Source organism: Myotis myotis, unplaced genomic scaffold (assembly GCF_014108235.1).
Source record: "Myotis myotis isolate mMyoMyo1 unplaced genomic scaffold, mMyoMyo1.p scaffold_m19_p_2, whole genome shotgun sequence".
Classification (NCBI taxonomy): domain Eukaryota; kingdom Metazoa; phylum Chordata; class Mammalia; order Chiroptera; family Vespertilionidae; genus Myotis; species Myotis myotis.
Window position 1 is genome coordinate 12,788,814 of NW_023416324.1, and position 15,540 is coordinate 12,804,353.

The 15,540-nt window shown below is 39.6% G+C and overlaps 1 protein-coding gene across 4 annotated transcripts in view; it reads left to right on the forward strand.

Annotated features, from left to right (window-relative positions):
* Nucleotides 1-15,540, forward strand: part of KDM1A (lysine demethylase 1A) — a 70,767-nt gene that overhangs the window by 36,527 nt on the left and 18,700 nt on the right. For all 4 annotated transcript variants that reach the window (XR_004973869.1, XM_036347891.1, XM_036347889.1 and 1 more), the window contains 5 exons: nt 4,900-4,978; nt 5,603-5,695; nt 7,284-7,390; nt 9,352-9,433; nt 10,140-10,234. Coding sequence is in view for 3 of the 4 variants with exons in the window: in XM_036347891.1 (XP_036203784.1) it covers nt 4,900-4,978; nt 5,603-5,695; nt 7,284-7,390; nt 9,352-9,433; nt 10,140-10,234 (456 nt within the window). In the remaining variant the exon portion in view is untranslated. The remainder of the gene's footprint in view (nt 1-4,899; nt 4,979-5,602; nt 5,696-7,283; nt 7,391-9,351; nt 9,434-10,139; nt 10,235-15,540) is intronic.

Sequence of the window (15,540 nt, forward strand, 5' to 3'; positions counted from 1 at the left end):
CAACATCCTCCTCTGGCTAAATAGAATTGATTTTTAATGTTTGCATAATATTTTGTCTGACAGTCAAGTCATAGTTTAACTGTTGGACATTTTAGGGTCCATTTTTACATGTTATAGTTGACCTCTGGACAGCTTTTATACATTCTTGACTCTATCTCTTTATTATTTCCTTATGATTGAGTTTTTTTTGTTTTTTTTTTTTTAATATATTTTATTGATTTTTTGCAGAGAGGAAGGGAGAGAGATAGAGAGTTAGAAACATCGATGAGAGAGAAACATCGATCAGCTGCCTCCTGCACATCCCCCACTGGGGAAGTGCCTGCAACCCAGGTACATGCCCTTGACCGGAATCGAACCTGGGACCTTTCAGTCCGCAGGCCGACGCTCTATCCGCTGAGCCAAACCGGCTTTGGCATGATTGAGTTCTAAAAGAAAAGCTACTTTGTTAAAATGTATGTATGGCCGCTTACAAGGTGTTTTTTGTTTTGTTTTTTAAATATATTTTTATTGATTGCAGGGAGGAAGAGAGAGAAACATCAATGATGAGAGAGAATCATCGATTGGCTGCTTCCTGCACTCCCCCTGCTAGGGATGGAGCCCATAACCCGGGCATGTGCCCTTGACTGGTATTGAACCCTGGACCCCTTAGTCCGCAGGCCAATGCTCTATCCACTGAGCCAAACCAGCCAGGGCAAGGTTTTTTGTTTGTTTGTTTTTAATATTTTTTATTTTTATTTATTTCAGAGGAAGGGAGAGGGAGGAAGAGATAGAATAATTGATTGGCTGCCTCCCGCACACCCCACACTGGGGATCTAGCCTGCAAGCCGGGCACGTGCCCTGACCAGGAATTGAACCTGGGACTCTTCAGTCCGCAGGCCAACACTCTATCCACTGAGCCAAACTGGCTAGGGCACCCCTTAAGTTTTGATACAGGTTCCCAGATTGCTTCCCAAAAGGCCTGAACCAGGTGACACATCCATTGCCTTGTATTTCTTTTACGTTTCTTGGATTATTTAAACCCACTGCTTTTTTACATTTATTAGTTATTTGTATTTCTTCTATGAATTTTCTTTCATATCCTTTATTCCTCAGAAATTTCTTAACCATAGAGTAGAGGAGGGCAAGGTACTATTCAGAACATATTCATTGTACTCTAGGGTGATAAAAAGCAAACTTGTAATTTCAGTTATTTTAAATTTAGCTCAGAGTGTCATTTTGGCATGTCTGCTTTTTAGCCATCACTGACTTCTTTATTGTGAGTGGTAGGTTGCAAAATTGCTGCTAAATTTGGATTGTTTAGGTAGTGGGATTGTAGGTCACACTGCGTTTTTGTAGTACAGAATCAAGGTTCTCTTTGTGGAGAAAAAAACAGGTTGATTTTTTAAAATGTGAGTGGAGCCCCACCAGCATGGCTCAGTAGTTGAGCATTTATCTATGAACCAGGAGCTCACAGGGCATGGGCTCGGTCCCCAGTGTGGGGCTTATGTGCAGGAAGTAGCCAATCAATGATTCTCTCTGATCATCGATGTTTCTCTCTCTCCCCCCCCCCCCCCCTCTCTCTCTCTCTCTCTCTCTCTCTCTCTCCCCCTTTCTCTTTCTCTTTGAAATAAATATATATATTAATGTTAGTGGAAAAATTTTAATGTGTATTTCTGAGGTTAATTTGTCTTATAATTGAATCCACATCTATGTGTAGCATAACATTTGATCTAAATGGATCTTTTTAGACAAAATTATCTTTGTATATACACACACACACACACACACACAGATAGATATATAGATTTTTTTTTTAAAAAATTTTTTAAATTGATTTCGGAGAGGAAGGGAGAGAGAGAGAGAGAGAGAGAGAGAAATATTAATGACTAGAGGCCTGGTGTGCGAATTTGTGTGCCAGTGGGCTCCCTCAGCCTGGCCTGTGGGATCGGGCCGAAATCAGCTCTCAGACATCCCCCAAGAAGCCCCGGATTGCTAGAGGACGCAGGCCAGGCCGAGGGACCCCACTGGTGCACGATCAGGGCTGGGGAGGTACACGGGAGGTTGGCCAGCCAGGGAGGGACCACGGGAGGTCTCCAGGGCATGTCCAGCCTGTCTCGCTCAGTCCCAATCAGCCGGACCCCAGCAGTAAGCTAAACTACTGGTCTGAGCGTCTGCCCCCTGGTGGTCAGTGCCCATCATAGCAAGTGGTTGAGCGGCCTTGGGGTATCATTAGCATATTATGCTTTGATTGGTTGAATGGACAACCAGACACTTAGCATATTAGGCTTTATTATATAGGATGAGAGAGAATCATCAGTGGGCTGCCTCCTGCACACACACCCCTGGGGATTGAGCAACCTGGCCATGTGCCCTGATGGGGAATTGAATCATGACCTCCTGGTTCATAGGTCGACACTCAACCACTGAGCCACACTGGCTGGGCAACCTAAGCTTTGTTTTATAGGGTTGAAGGAGGAAGAGGCTTATTTTGCGGAGTGAGGAGCTTGGGCCCAGAGTGTACTTGAGGAATTCCATTTTCCCTTGACAGGCCAGAGGAAAGTGGAGATGCTATGACTTTGGTTATATTTCTTAATTGGATTTATTTACAAATGACCAAACTTCTTGTTCTTTGAAACTTGTCTTTGGAGCAGTCTTTATTAAGTTTTAGCTTAAGACTTAAATATAGTGGTATGCAGTTGGTCTTACATTTTGAAGATGTATATTCAATTTGAAGAGAATTCATGGTACAGCCCTTTGATTGTACCACAGTATTTTTCATTTCTCATCTTACTGCTTTTTCAGCAGCATTTGAAATAATAATTGATCACTCCTTTTTTCTTAAACACGTTACTCCCTTAGTTTAACATAGTGTTACTAGAGGCCCAATGCACGAAATTTGTGCAAGAGTAGGCCTTCCCCTGGCTGCTGGCACTGGCTTCCCTCTGGCACCCGGGACCCAGGCTTCCCTCCGGCTGCCCACAGGCACCTGGGACCCGGGCAGCCATGGCTTTGTCCAGAAGGACGTCTGGTCTAATTAGCATATTACGCTTTTACTAGTATTATCATAGACTAGTAGCCCATCGTGAGATAGCGCGCACAATAGGCCACCCGCCACTTCTGTGGGAGCCAGCAGGAACCGCAGTGTGCCGCCAGGAGCCATGCTGTTTCACAGGAGCCGTGTGGAGCCTCGCCACTTCCGCAAGAGGCAGGAGGGACCCACGCCGCTTCTGCAGGAGGTGGGCCTGTGCTCAGCCGTGGAGGCTGCTGGCCGGCCCCCCGCCCCTGTCCACTCTGGCTATCGGGGGCCAGCCTGAGCCGGGCGCAGTGGCTTGCCAGCCCCGTCTGTCTCCATCTCCACTCCAGGCCTCACCTGTGCACGCAACCTCCTCCTGTGGTCGTGACCCGTTAAGGTGTCCTGGCCTAATTTGCATATCCCCTCTTTATATATATACTAGAGGCCTGGTGCACAAAAAATTGTCCACTCGGGGGGGTCCCTCAGCCCAGCCTGTGCCCTCTCGCAGTCTGGGACCCCTCGGGGGATGTCCACCTGCTAGCTTAGACCCGCTCCCCGGGGGGGATCTGGCCTAAGCTGGCAGTCCGACATCCCTCTGGCAGCCCGGGAGCCCTTGGGGGACATCCACTTGCTAGTGGGGAGCAGGCCTAAGCTGCAGTTAGACATCCTTAGCACTGCTGAAGAGGCGGGAGAGGCTCCTGCCACCACTGCTGTGCTGGCAGCCGTCAGCCTGGCTTGTGGCTGAGCAGAGCTCCCCCTGTGGGAGCGCACTGACTACCAGGGGGCAGCTCCTGCATTGAGCATCTGCCCCCTGGTGGTCAGTGTGTGTCATAGTGACCAGTCATTCCCAGTGGTTCTGCTGTTAGGGTCAATTTGCATATTACCCTTTTATTATATAGGACTAGAAGCCTGTTGCACAAAGATTTGCACAATAGGCCTTGCTTCCCCTGGCTGCTGTCACCGGTTTTTCTCCGGCATCTGGGACCCAGGCCTTTGGTCCGGCTGCAGCGGAGAAGCCAAGCCTCTTCAGTCTTCACTCTTCATTCTTCACTCCAGCCGGAGCCTTCAGTCTTCGCTCCTCTGCACCTGTGTATGCAAATTAACTGCCATCTTTGTTGGGTTAATTTGCATAGTCGCTCTGATTGGCTGGTGGGTGTAGCGGAGTGACACCAATTTACATGTTTCTCTTTTATTAGTGTAGATATAGATGATTTTCTTCTGCTTCCCTGGCTGCTGTCTTCTCTGACTGCTTTGTAGGCTTATCCTTGAACAACAGGCCATTACGTGAACTGGTTGGAGTTCCTTAAGGATCCCAAGGTCCTCTCCTGTCAGGACTCCTTCTACACTTTTGGCTTCAGTTATCACCTATATGCAAATTGCTCTAGATCTTAACTCTCCTATAAGCTCTGGCTATATATGGAGATACCAGTCTTATATCTACTCTTGATTGTCTTGAAACTAAACTCATTATCTCATCTTTCAGTGATCCTTATTCAGTGAATGGCATACTGACTCCTTTAGTTGTACAAGCCACAAATGGAGGAGTTTTCCTTGGCATCTTTCCCCCACCTCTGTATATCTAATTGATCATTTTATTTTGTTGATTGTACCTACTCAATATCTGTGGTGTCATGTAATCCAGGTTTAAATCCTCGTTGCTTCCTACCAACTGTATGATCTTGGCAAGTTACTAGGTATTTTTTTTCTTTTTTAGGTTAAATATCTCTGAGCCTCTTCAATTATTTGCTCATTTGACATGTTTTTGTGTTTCATTAGTTTCTTTGTCAGGAATTGTTTAAGTGAAAGGAAAGCCCGTATTTGGGCCTTAAAGTTAAAATAATATTTTAAAGTAGAAATATGGTATACATCAAATTGTGTGTAATACAGTTTCTATCATTTAAATACAGTTGCAGTTGTGGTTGGACAATCCAAAGATTCAGCTGACTTTTGAAGCTACTCTCCAACAATTAGAAGCACCTTACAACAGTAAGTAATGTGTTCAGTAGAACTAGTTTTGGACTGGATTATGAAAATTGACATTTCCTTCCAGGAACCTCATGGCTCCTTAATCTTTTTAATTTGTATTTTCACCTTATTTCACCTTGTACTGTGCAAAAATGAGCCTTGTAGAAAAGCTGTTTTGTATGCTTGTAAGTGTTTCCTGGTTTTTAAATTGTAGCGACAGATGAGTGAGTTTAAGAGATTGCTAATGATTTTCCTAGACCTGTGTCCAGCTTTACTCCATGGAGTACTTCGTTGGCGTTCAGTTGACTGGCTATCTAGCTTTCTCATTTCCTAGTTGGCACTAACGAAATCTTGTAAAGTTTTTGCCAAAGTAAATGAGCATAATATTACATTAAGAAGGGTTTGTTTTGACTTTTATTTCATTGTAATGGAATCTCGTTCTTAAAAATTCCTAATTATGTGTTACGCATTTTGTACTACCTCATAAACTTAGTTCTAAGAATCACTTTTCTAAAGGAGTCACATGACCTGAAGGTTGTGGAAAAGATGTATAGAATGCTTTCATGATGGAGAAATAGAGTTAAAAAGTATTTTGTTTAAACTGCTAAAAATATAAACATGTTTTTAACTTCATTTATTCTATAGGTGATACTGTGCTTGTCCACCGAGTTCACAGCTATTTGGAGCGTCACGGTCTTATCAACTTCGGCATCTATAAGAGGATAAAGCCCCTCCCAAGTAAGGACCTGGCCACTGCATTCCTGATTTTGTTATCGTTCTAGGACTTGGTTTTATTTCCAGGAGGCTTTTAGCATTTTATTTTGATTTCTAAGTCTATATTTGGAGTTAAAATATTCCAGAGTTCATCTTAAAGGTCAAAATTAAAATTTTTTCATAAATGCATTTTCTATAATTTCTGGTTTGATAGGTACTTCGTAAAGGTATTAGATTTCCAATTTAAGAAGAATCAATTAAAATATAAAATTTATTAAAGATGAGAGAAGTGAGTTATAAAAACAGGAGGTTGGAGGTTTTCTCTCATTGACTAATTTTTTTATACTGCTAAAGTTTGCATTTCTTCTTTTTACATACTATTTACCCCTTTCACGGTCTCCAGATAATATCTGCCAAGGATCCAGGAGATAGGGATATTTTGAGAATTAGTTAATTAAATAATTAGTTGTTTTAAAAATACATTTATTTTTGATGCTTTAATCATTCTTCCAAAAGGGATACTGAAGACTGTAGAAGTCAAGCTTAAAGAAAATAGCTTTGCTCTAACTGGTTTGGCTCAGTGTCAGCCTGTGGATTGAAAGGTCCTGGGTTCTATTTCAGCCAAGGGCATGTACCTTGGTTGTGGGCACATCCCCAGTAGGAGGTGTGCAGGAGGCAGCTGATCGATGTTTCTCTCTCATCGATGTTTCTAACTCTCTATCCCTCTCCCTTCCTCTCTGTAAAAAAATCAATAAAATATTTAAAAAAAGAAAATAGCTTTAAGGATAAAGAGGGTGGCTGATTAAATTGTCATAGTGTAATTGTGAGGTAATGAAGCAGGTTACTTACAGTAAATTAACACAGGTCACACATACTAAAACACATAACTGAAAAAATGAGAAAGTAAATCCCAACATAAAGGATTTCACTTATAAATTTTCAACATTGAATTAAAGTTTATGAGTTCTATATATTTGCTAATTTATATTCAGACTAGTGGCCCGGTGCACAGATTCATACACATTGAAAGGAAATTAATTAGAAGAAATATTTTAATAACGCTATTCACCCTTTCTCTATAATAGAAGTGTCAGAGATGAAAGAAAATTAGTAAAATGTATATGAAAATATTATATAAATTGATAAATAATAACATGATAAAACAACAATGAAGACATGTAAAAACATAAAAAACAACAAAAACATGATATAAAAACGATAAATTGATAAACTTATTCTAATATATTCCACATTAAGAGTAAAAACTCTCTGAACTTGAGAGAAAGCAACATATAACTGACCATGTCCAAAAACGGGTTCAAGTAGGAATATTCCTTCTCTGTCTAGATTGGCGCCAGCAAGAGCTTTACTGGTGTGTGTATCGTGCATGCGCAAGTCAACGTTTATTTTTAAATTGCCAGTACATGTCATGACTGACATACAGACAGCCACTTAGCCTTTTATATCTATAGATTCTATATTTTGAAAATAGCTGAATTGTTTACTTGGTAAGACATTATGACATGTTAAGAAGTTTTTATGATAAAAAACCATAATTACAAACTCAAACCTACAACAAAATATTCTAACTTTTGTTCATTTTTGCTTTTAGCTAAAAAGACAGGAAAGGTAATTATTATAGGCTCTGGAGTCTCAGGCTTGGCAGCAGCTCGTCAATTACAAAGTTTTGGAATGGATGTCACACTTCTGGAAGCTAGGGTAAGAATTTTATTTGGGGTTTAGAAGCCTGACCTAAAGGAAGTTATCTGTTGCAAATTAAGAAATCATAACTTGAACTAAACCAAATTGATTTGTATTAATGCTCTTAAAAGTATCTTGGATAGTGTTATTTATATGGAAGCACTTTGACAGTAAAGCTTTGAAAAGCTTAGTGAGGATTTGGAGTGTGTAAATGATCTGCATATCCTTTTGATGGATATTTGCAGGTCATGGGGCTTCACGGACGTATCCTTTGCAGGAGGCAGTGTTCTGAGGAGTGGAACACAGTGAACTGTCTTCTTGTTTGGCAGTCAAGGAAAAGGAATTGGTTCTCAGGTAGCAACCATCTTTTAGGGCCTACTGTAGCCAAGATACTGGTTCCTTCCTCATTAGCCCTAGAGAGAGATGGAAACTACTAGTAAAGGAGGAAAGGGATGATGGCACAGAGTGGAAAAAAGGATGTCATGTTAGAACACTACTATTTAAATTATCTTCATTAGTAAGTTCTGAGGTTTAATTATCTTCCAGTGGCTTCAAGGCCTTCCTGGACTCCCACTGTTTAAAAAATACTGCTCATCCTGGCCCCTGGGTCTTGGTTGGAGCATTGTCCTGTACACCAGCAGCTTCTGGGTTTCCATTCTCCTTCAGGGCACATACCTGTGTTGCAGGTTTGATCCCCTCTCAGGGCAAGTGGGGGAGGCAGCCAGTCGATGTTTCTCTCTTTCTCCCTCTCCCTTCCTTTCTCTAAAATTAATTTAAAATAAATTAATTAAAAAATAAATAAATAAACACTTCTCAGGGTAACCTAAACAACCTAAAATTTTATAAAATCTGTAGTACAATCCAAATTGCTATTTATAAATTGCTAATTTATTCACTTATTTTTAAATGTTTTTATTTATTTCAGAGAAAGGAAGAGAGAGGGAGAGAGATAGAAACATCAATGATGAGAGAGAATTGATTGGCTGCCTCCTGCACACCCTCTTCTGGGGATGGAGCCTGCAACCTGGCCATGTGCCCTGACCAGGAAATAAACAGTGACCTGGTTCATGGGTTGACGCTCAACCACTGAGCCACACTGGGCTGGGCTAAATTGATATTTTTTAAAAAATAGTCTTTTCAAAGGAAATCAAAAGTAAATAATTTCTGATATAGTCTTACTAAAAATATTTTATTCATTAACTAAGAAAATATTTTTGTGTCCTCTGTGTCCTGTGCACTAAAAATACAGTAAGGAATGATAGAATCATTATGATTCCTACCCAAGTGGAGTTTTAATCCAGTTTACAGGTTTTTGTTTTGTTTGCTTGTTTGCTTGGAGTTTGCATGTCTGTATTTATCCATAATTGAAATATCCCTGCAGCTCAGTAGGGTTGTCCCATACTTGAAAGGCCCTAGTCAGCAGAGATAAGCCTGTGCCTCTTTAGGAATGAGAGGTATTGTTAATAGTTCATGCTCATTAGACACTGCCCCGGGCATGGACTTGTTCTGGAGAACCATTTATCAAACAAATCATCTATCACATCATTCTAAGCTGACTTTGGGCACTGGAGGGCAATAGTAGGAAATCAATGGTAGAAAGATGGTGTTTAGTTGGAATTTCTTAATACATATTTTCTATGCGTGTGACCCTTGCTTAGCCTGTTCATTAGTGGTATTAGAGACAGCTGGATAGAGGGACAGCAGTACCTATTACTAAATATGTCTTCTGACTACCAAATTGTTTTTCCTATTTCACATCGTAATTCCATACCTTTCTGTATGTCATTCGTTACCTACCTCTCCCATTTAAACTCCATTTGCTCTTTGTGCCACTGTACTGTTTATTGCATTCCATGTAAACTCTAAACTACCCTTTTCATTTTAAATTACAAGAAGACAGAGGCCTGGGGCAGACCATGCCCGGTTCTTATGGTTAAAGTAGAATTGGTGATTTTAGCCATTTAATTTCTGAAAAACAGGATCGTGTAGGTGGACGAGTTGCCACATTTCGCAAAGGAAACTATGTCGCTGATCTTGGAGCCATGGTAGTAACAGGTCTTGGTAAGTAGTTTTGTGCTGTAATATACTTCTGAGGCCCATAAGGCTGTTTACTGGTAAGCTTATATTTTAAAGCTGTAGATGCAATTTTAAAATATATTGACTTAGGATGCTATTCTTAGTATTAGTGAGAGGTAAACTGACGCATAGGCTTCCTGAAAGAATATATGAGTGTGTGCAAAATTTAAATTGTACAGACATTTGGACCTAGCAGATCCAGCTCTGGGAAATTATCCTAAGACAATAAACAAGTGGACCATCTTATGTTTGGAGCATTTTTAATGTGGCACAGCAGAACATTGGAAACCTCAGATTAGAAGATGTAATTGTTACACATGAGAACTGTACAGCCACTAAAAATTATGTAACTCCATATTAACATGAAAGGATGTCCACAATGTATGCTAAGTTGTAAAAAGGTTACAAAACAAAACAATACATGTGTTATGTATGATCCTTTTGTGTGTGTATGTCTAATTTTATGCACATAAAATCTAGAAGATTCTAGTGTTAACTAACTGGGACTATAGGTAATTTTTTTGCTTTCTTCTTTATGTTTATCTTACACATTTGTTTTACTTGTGGATATATATATGTAAATAAAATACACAAGTTTAGGTATTTTAAATTTGGTAAAAATATTTTTGCTTTGAGGTTTTTGTTTTCTTTTCATAGGTATGTTGAATTTAATCATTTGAGTTTTTCCTAGGAGGGAATCCCATGGCGGTGGTCAGCAAACAAGTAAATATGGAACTGGCCAAGATCAAGCAAAAATGCCCACTTTATGAAGCCAATGGACAAGCTGTAAGTGGAGGACAAACAGAACTTTTCAAAGTTTCTTTGGCTCACTTGAAAACATTTTCAGGGATAATGTCTAGGTGAATATATACACATATACGTATCAACTGAGGGCAGAAATTGTATAACGTTTTCTGATTGTTACTTAATTCTAAGCTTTATTAGGAAGGGATTATTATTGCATATATGCAAACATATATGCCAGTTTAAGCATTTATCTTTAGACATTTAATGAAGGCTAGCTAGTCTTTTTATTTAGTTGTGGCCACCTACTCCAAGAGACCTATGTAATTGACACCTGATTCTTCCTTTCTTTGTATTGTGCATCCCATCATTTGCTTTAGCTCCATGTGCTCTTTATGACTTCAGTTTTGTGTTTGTAGACTTAAGTTTTTAACGGGCTAATAGCCAAATTGTGGTACTTAGCCAGTGCTTAGGTAGGTAATTGTTGACCCAGATGCATAGGAACTTCCTATACTTAGTATGGCAGTAGAATGGAACTGGTGTTCAGTATGGGAGAGTGACAGTAACAACTATATGATAGGCTTAGACCAAGCATGTTAAATTCAAAGGCTAACATGGGCCAGCTAAACAAGGTTTAAGTTTATGTGGGCCGCAAAAAACAAAAGCTTCAATTTTCATAGAAACGTAGGTTTATTTCGATAGAGACATGCTGAATACAAAGGGCTGAAATAAATGAGTAATCATTAACATAAAATAATAGAACGTTTTAATACAAATTAATATTTTTTTCTTGAACATTAACTTAGCAGACACTGAATAACTGCACAAATTAATAAGCATAACACAAATAAACCTATTTTTCTTGTTCTCCGAAAGTGAAATATTTTCTGTTGCGCACACCAAACCAATCAGTCCAGGATTAATGACGTGGCAATCGGCTGCTAAAATATTCGCTGCTAGTATTAGTGGAGAGAAATGGTGCGCCTGCGCGAAAGGCACGTAAGGGAAATGAATGCAACACAATTATAGTCATCAGTCATTAGCGAACGTTGTAGTTCATTATTAATAATTATGTATAACAGGATATTGTAAAAGTTAAGTTACAAAATTTTTATTATAACGTTTCTTACATACTGTTATCTTGGCTGGTTTGCAAAAATATTCGTTGTGGGCCGTGAGTTTGACATTTTGGCTTAGACTATGTAAGTCAATCCTAAATTTTAGGAGTGAGTGAAATTCAAAAGTTTATATTCAGCAGAAGTTTACCAGCTCCCCTATCAGGAGCAATGGTGTCTACAATTCTGAGGAAGGGAAGTTTTGCCATATATATATATATATATATATATAGAGAGAGAGAGAGAGAGAGAGAGAGAGAGAGAGAGAGTTTAGCTTTTGTTATTAAAAGTGGTAAGATCCCAACTTTAGATCCCATGGGGCATTCTAAGCCATTTCTCTAAACCAGGGGTCCTCAAACTTTTAAAACAGGGGGCCAGTTCACTGTCCCTCAGACCGTTGGAGGGCCAGACTATAGTTTAAAAAAAAAACTATGAACAAATTCCTATGCACACTGCACATATCTTATTTTGAAGTAAAAAAACAAAACGGAAACAAATACAATATTTGTATTTGCATGTGGCCCGCGGGCCGTAGTTTGAGGACCCCTGCAAATCTTTAACTTTATGGCGTTCATATCAGAGAAGGACAGACTTTCAGGGAATGTCTTAGTTCCCATCTCCACCATTCTGGCAGAATTAGCAAAACAGAATTAGATTAAAAGGATGAAGGAGAAGTTAATGCAACAATTTAATAAACTTTCACTATTCTGCAAAGATATATAAAGGATATAGAGTTGAATAAGACATTCCCTGTTATGTAAGATGCCACAGTGGAGTGGGACTTGAACACAAATAATTATTTCCCAACTTTTTATTATGGAAATTTTCAAACATATACAAAAGTAGAAAGAGTGCGATAACAGACTTCTCTTTTTCCACTCCAATCTTGTTTATCTGTCCAGCCCCCGCTTTTGTCTGGAGTAAGCATATCACAGTTAGTCAAGTATTTATTGAACATTTGCCAAAATCTAGGCCCTGTCTTAAGCACTGAAGATGTTTTATTTGCCTTCAATGGGCCTAACTTCTAGTGACTCCAGATGTCTTATATGAACTTGAAAGCATCAGCAGTAATAGCTGTCAGTAAAATCAAAGTGATTTCCCCCCTTAATCATATTACTCATGCCCATTCCAACAACACGAAAAACAGGCAGGTTTGCCAAGAGTTAGGTAGAAGAATAAGTTGCTACTGAAGAGCCAAGGAGAGAGTCTGTTGAGGTGGGAGGGGCAAGGGCGGGGAGAGATTAGAGGGAAGGAGAGCGTTTGTGAAGGTGGCTTAGGACTTTAACATGGTTGTGGAGGGAAAGACATTGAAGGCAGAACTAAATTTGTCTAAGAGAAGTCTCGATAGGATTATGCTGGTGAGGGACTGATGTGATGTAAAGCCAACGTTTATGGGGGAGGCTGTGGCTTACTAGGCTGATTTGTTGGTTGGGACTTGACAAGGTTTAGAGTAGGGGAAGTAACATGAACAGAGCAGTGTTTTGGATAGACAAGCAGTGGTTTAGAGAATTGAATTGAGGAAGCAAGGCCTCTAAAGTGGGTTACATTAGGCCTCAAGAAGTAACGGGATCGAAATCAGAGATGCTCACTGATTATTGAGACTGCCTTTTTCCTTAGATTTTCCTGAATGGAGAGCACTTAGCTTCATGTAGTGTAACAGTAAAAGGAAAGTTTTATTTTGGTAGAGATATCCAGAGAATTATATGAGCTTTAATATATCTTAAAAAAAATTTTTTCTAAATAGTATATCTCTCAAGTGTGGCCTATAACCAGCTGCCCATCCATGAACGAACTGTTGGTTACTACTATGGGTTGAGGTAAATAGCTGACTCCAGAATATAAATAAACGACATTATTAACCACGCTGTTAGTTCAGATGATGACTTTTTTTTGGTAGCAAGACTTTCTCATTGAAGGAAGCAATGTGTTAATTTAGGTTCTGGCATAAACTCCTAGTGAGGGGACTCAAAACGATTGTTGCCCTGGCCAGCGTGATCACACACCAAAGGGTCTCAGGTTCGTGGCTGGTCAAGGGCACATATCTGGGTTGTAGTCTCACCAGGATCAGCCCTTTGAGTAGCACTGTAGTATACAGCTGTTAGGCAGGTATGTGGTTTTCAGTGTGCTATTTTTTCAAGTGAAATTTATAGTTGTCATTCAACTCTGATCTTTATAGGATTTTACTAAGTTGGTATATTTCTATTTGGTGCAGTAGCCAAGTAGTAAGGGGGATTGATTAAGCGTTCTCAAATTTGGGGAAAAGGTATTTGCAACGTTGAGTTCCACTAGCCTTAAGGTAGTTAGGTAAACCTAAGAAGGGATGTTAATGTTTCTGTATCTTACTGTTCCCAGTAGTCTAGCTCTGAGTTGGACAACTGTTGACAAGAACACTGATTTTCAGTTTATAGGACAAGTGCTAAGAGCTTATAGCTCCATTAATTTATGCTGATAATTACAGTTATGCTTCATGGCTTTAGGAATCTAAGGAGTCAGTAGGTGAGTTGCTTCGTTCTCCCATTTTTCAGGGGAAGAATCTAAAGCTCAAAATATGTTTGCCTAAGGTCATTACCTAAGTCTGGGTACTAGGACAGGGGTTCTAACACAAAATACTGTATCCCTGTAAGTAGAAGTGTCTTTTAGCAGCTGCCATCAGATCGACTGATGATGGAATTATACTCTGAACTGCTATACTAGTATACTTTAATCAGCTTTAAGTGGATGTGGACAAGGTTGGGAAATAGGGTAATAATTCAGGAACGTTTGGAGAGTCACAAGTGAAGGGACTCAAAACATGATTGTTGCCCTGGCCAGTGTGATTACGCACCAAACGGTCTCAGGTTCGATTCCTGACATATATCTGGGTTGCAGGTTTGATCCCCGGCCTTTGTTGGGGTGTGTATGGAAGACAACTAATCAATGTATCTCTCTCACATAGATGTTTCTCTCTCCCTCCCTTTCACTCTCTCTAAAAATCCATGGGGAAAAATATCCTCGGGTGAGGATTAACAAAAAAACAACCACCACACAAACATGGATTGTTGGGGGAGACAGGGGAAATGACTGAATGTTTTCTGCATCTCCTGTACACCAGCCGGTAACTTGGGGGCTTTAGATTCTAGTTTTGTTTTGGCTTCTTTTGAGTAATGAAAAGGTATCTTAAATTCCTGCAGTGCTGTAACATTCTGCATCACAATGGAACAGAGTTAGAGTTGTTGCCAAGTTGAGATCCAAAGACTCAGAAACTACTTGGAAAAACAGATGCACTGGTTTTCTTGAATGGCTCAGCTGTTACAAGAAGAAAGAGAATACTAGAAAGATAACAAGTGTCGGTCTTTTACAAAAACCATTAACTGGATGTACTCAGTACCTACCATAAGGTAGCCAGTTTTCACTTGTGTTCGTATGGAGTGGTGCTTAGATGATTATACATTTGTCACAGGCCTGTTGGCCTTTTCAGTTTTCATCTTTCTTTGTGGAAACATTTTTGGTGTCTTTAAGGTATTCTTTTTCTATATCCTTTAAAATCATGACTGCCAATCCCTGCTTTTTATAAATATAAAAATCTCCTGCCTTCCTTTAATGTTCCTGAAGTTGCAGAATAGGTATTTTCCCCTAAAATATAGTTATAATACTGACTTTGCTTTTCCAAACTATGTTAATTTATTCATTTAATAGGACTTTCCTGAGCGCCTCTACTGCATGCTATAATTGCTAGGGTAGCCCTTAGACACGTTGTAGGTACCTTCTCCACATGGCCTAGTCACTGCTTTAGGGAAGTCCAATATTTGCATAATCTAAAAAAAACCCCTGTGAGTTTAAAGATAACAGCCTTCATTTATAGAATTACATTAAACTTTTGGATTAAGGATATACTTGTCCTTATTCTCCCTTTAGTAATAATAGCTAGATTTCGTTTTCCTTGGCTATTGGGGAACCTGAATTAGAGTCTGTTCAGATGTAAATTTCTTCTAGGTTTTACCAAAAGAACCAATCTAAATCTTTGTCTTATTATAATTCTAGAAGTGCACGGAGGTGGAGATTGACTATGGCCTCTGTTGGCCAGATTTGGTCATTACAACTTTTTTCAATGTGTTACTCTTTTTAAGGATTTTTCTGGCTAAATCTCAGAACTTCTGTACCCAGAACCAAGCTGCAGTCAATGCAATCTGCTCTGCTGCTTCAGAACTTCTGCAGACTGAAATGAGATCACGTTTTTGTAGACCTGAAGAGTTT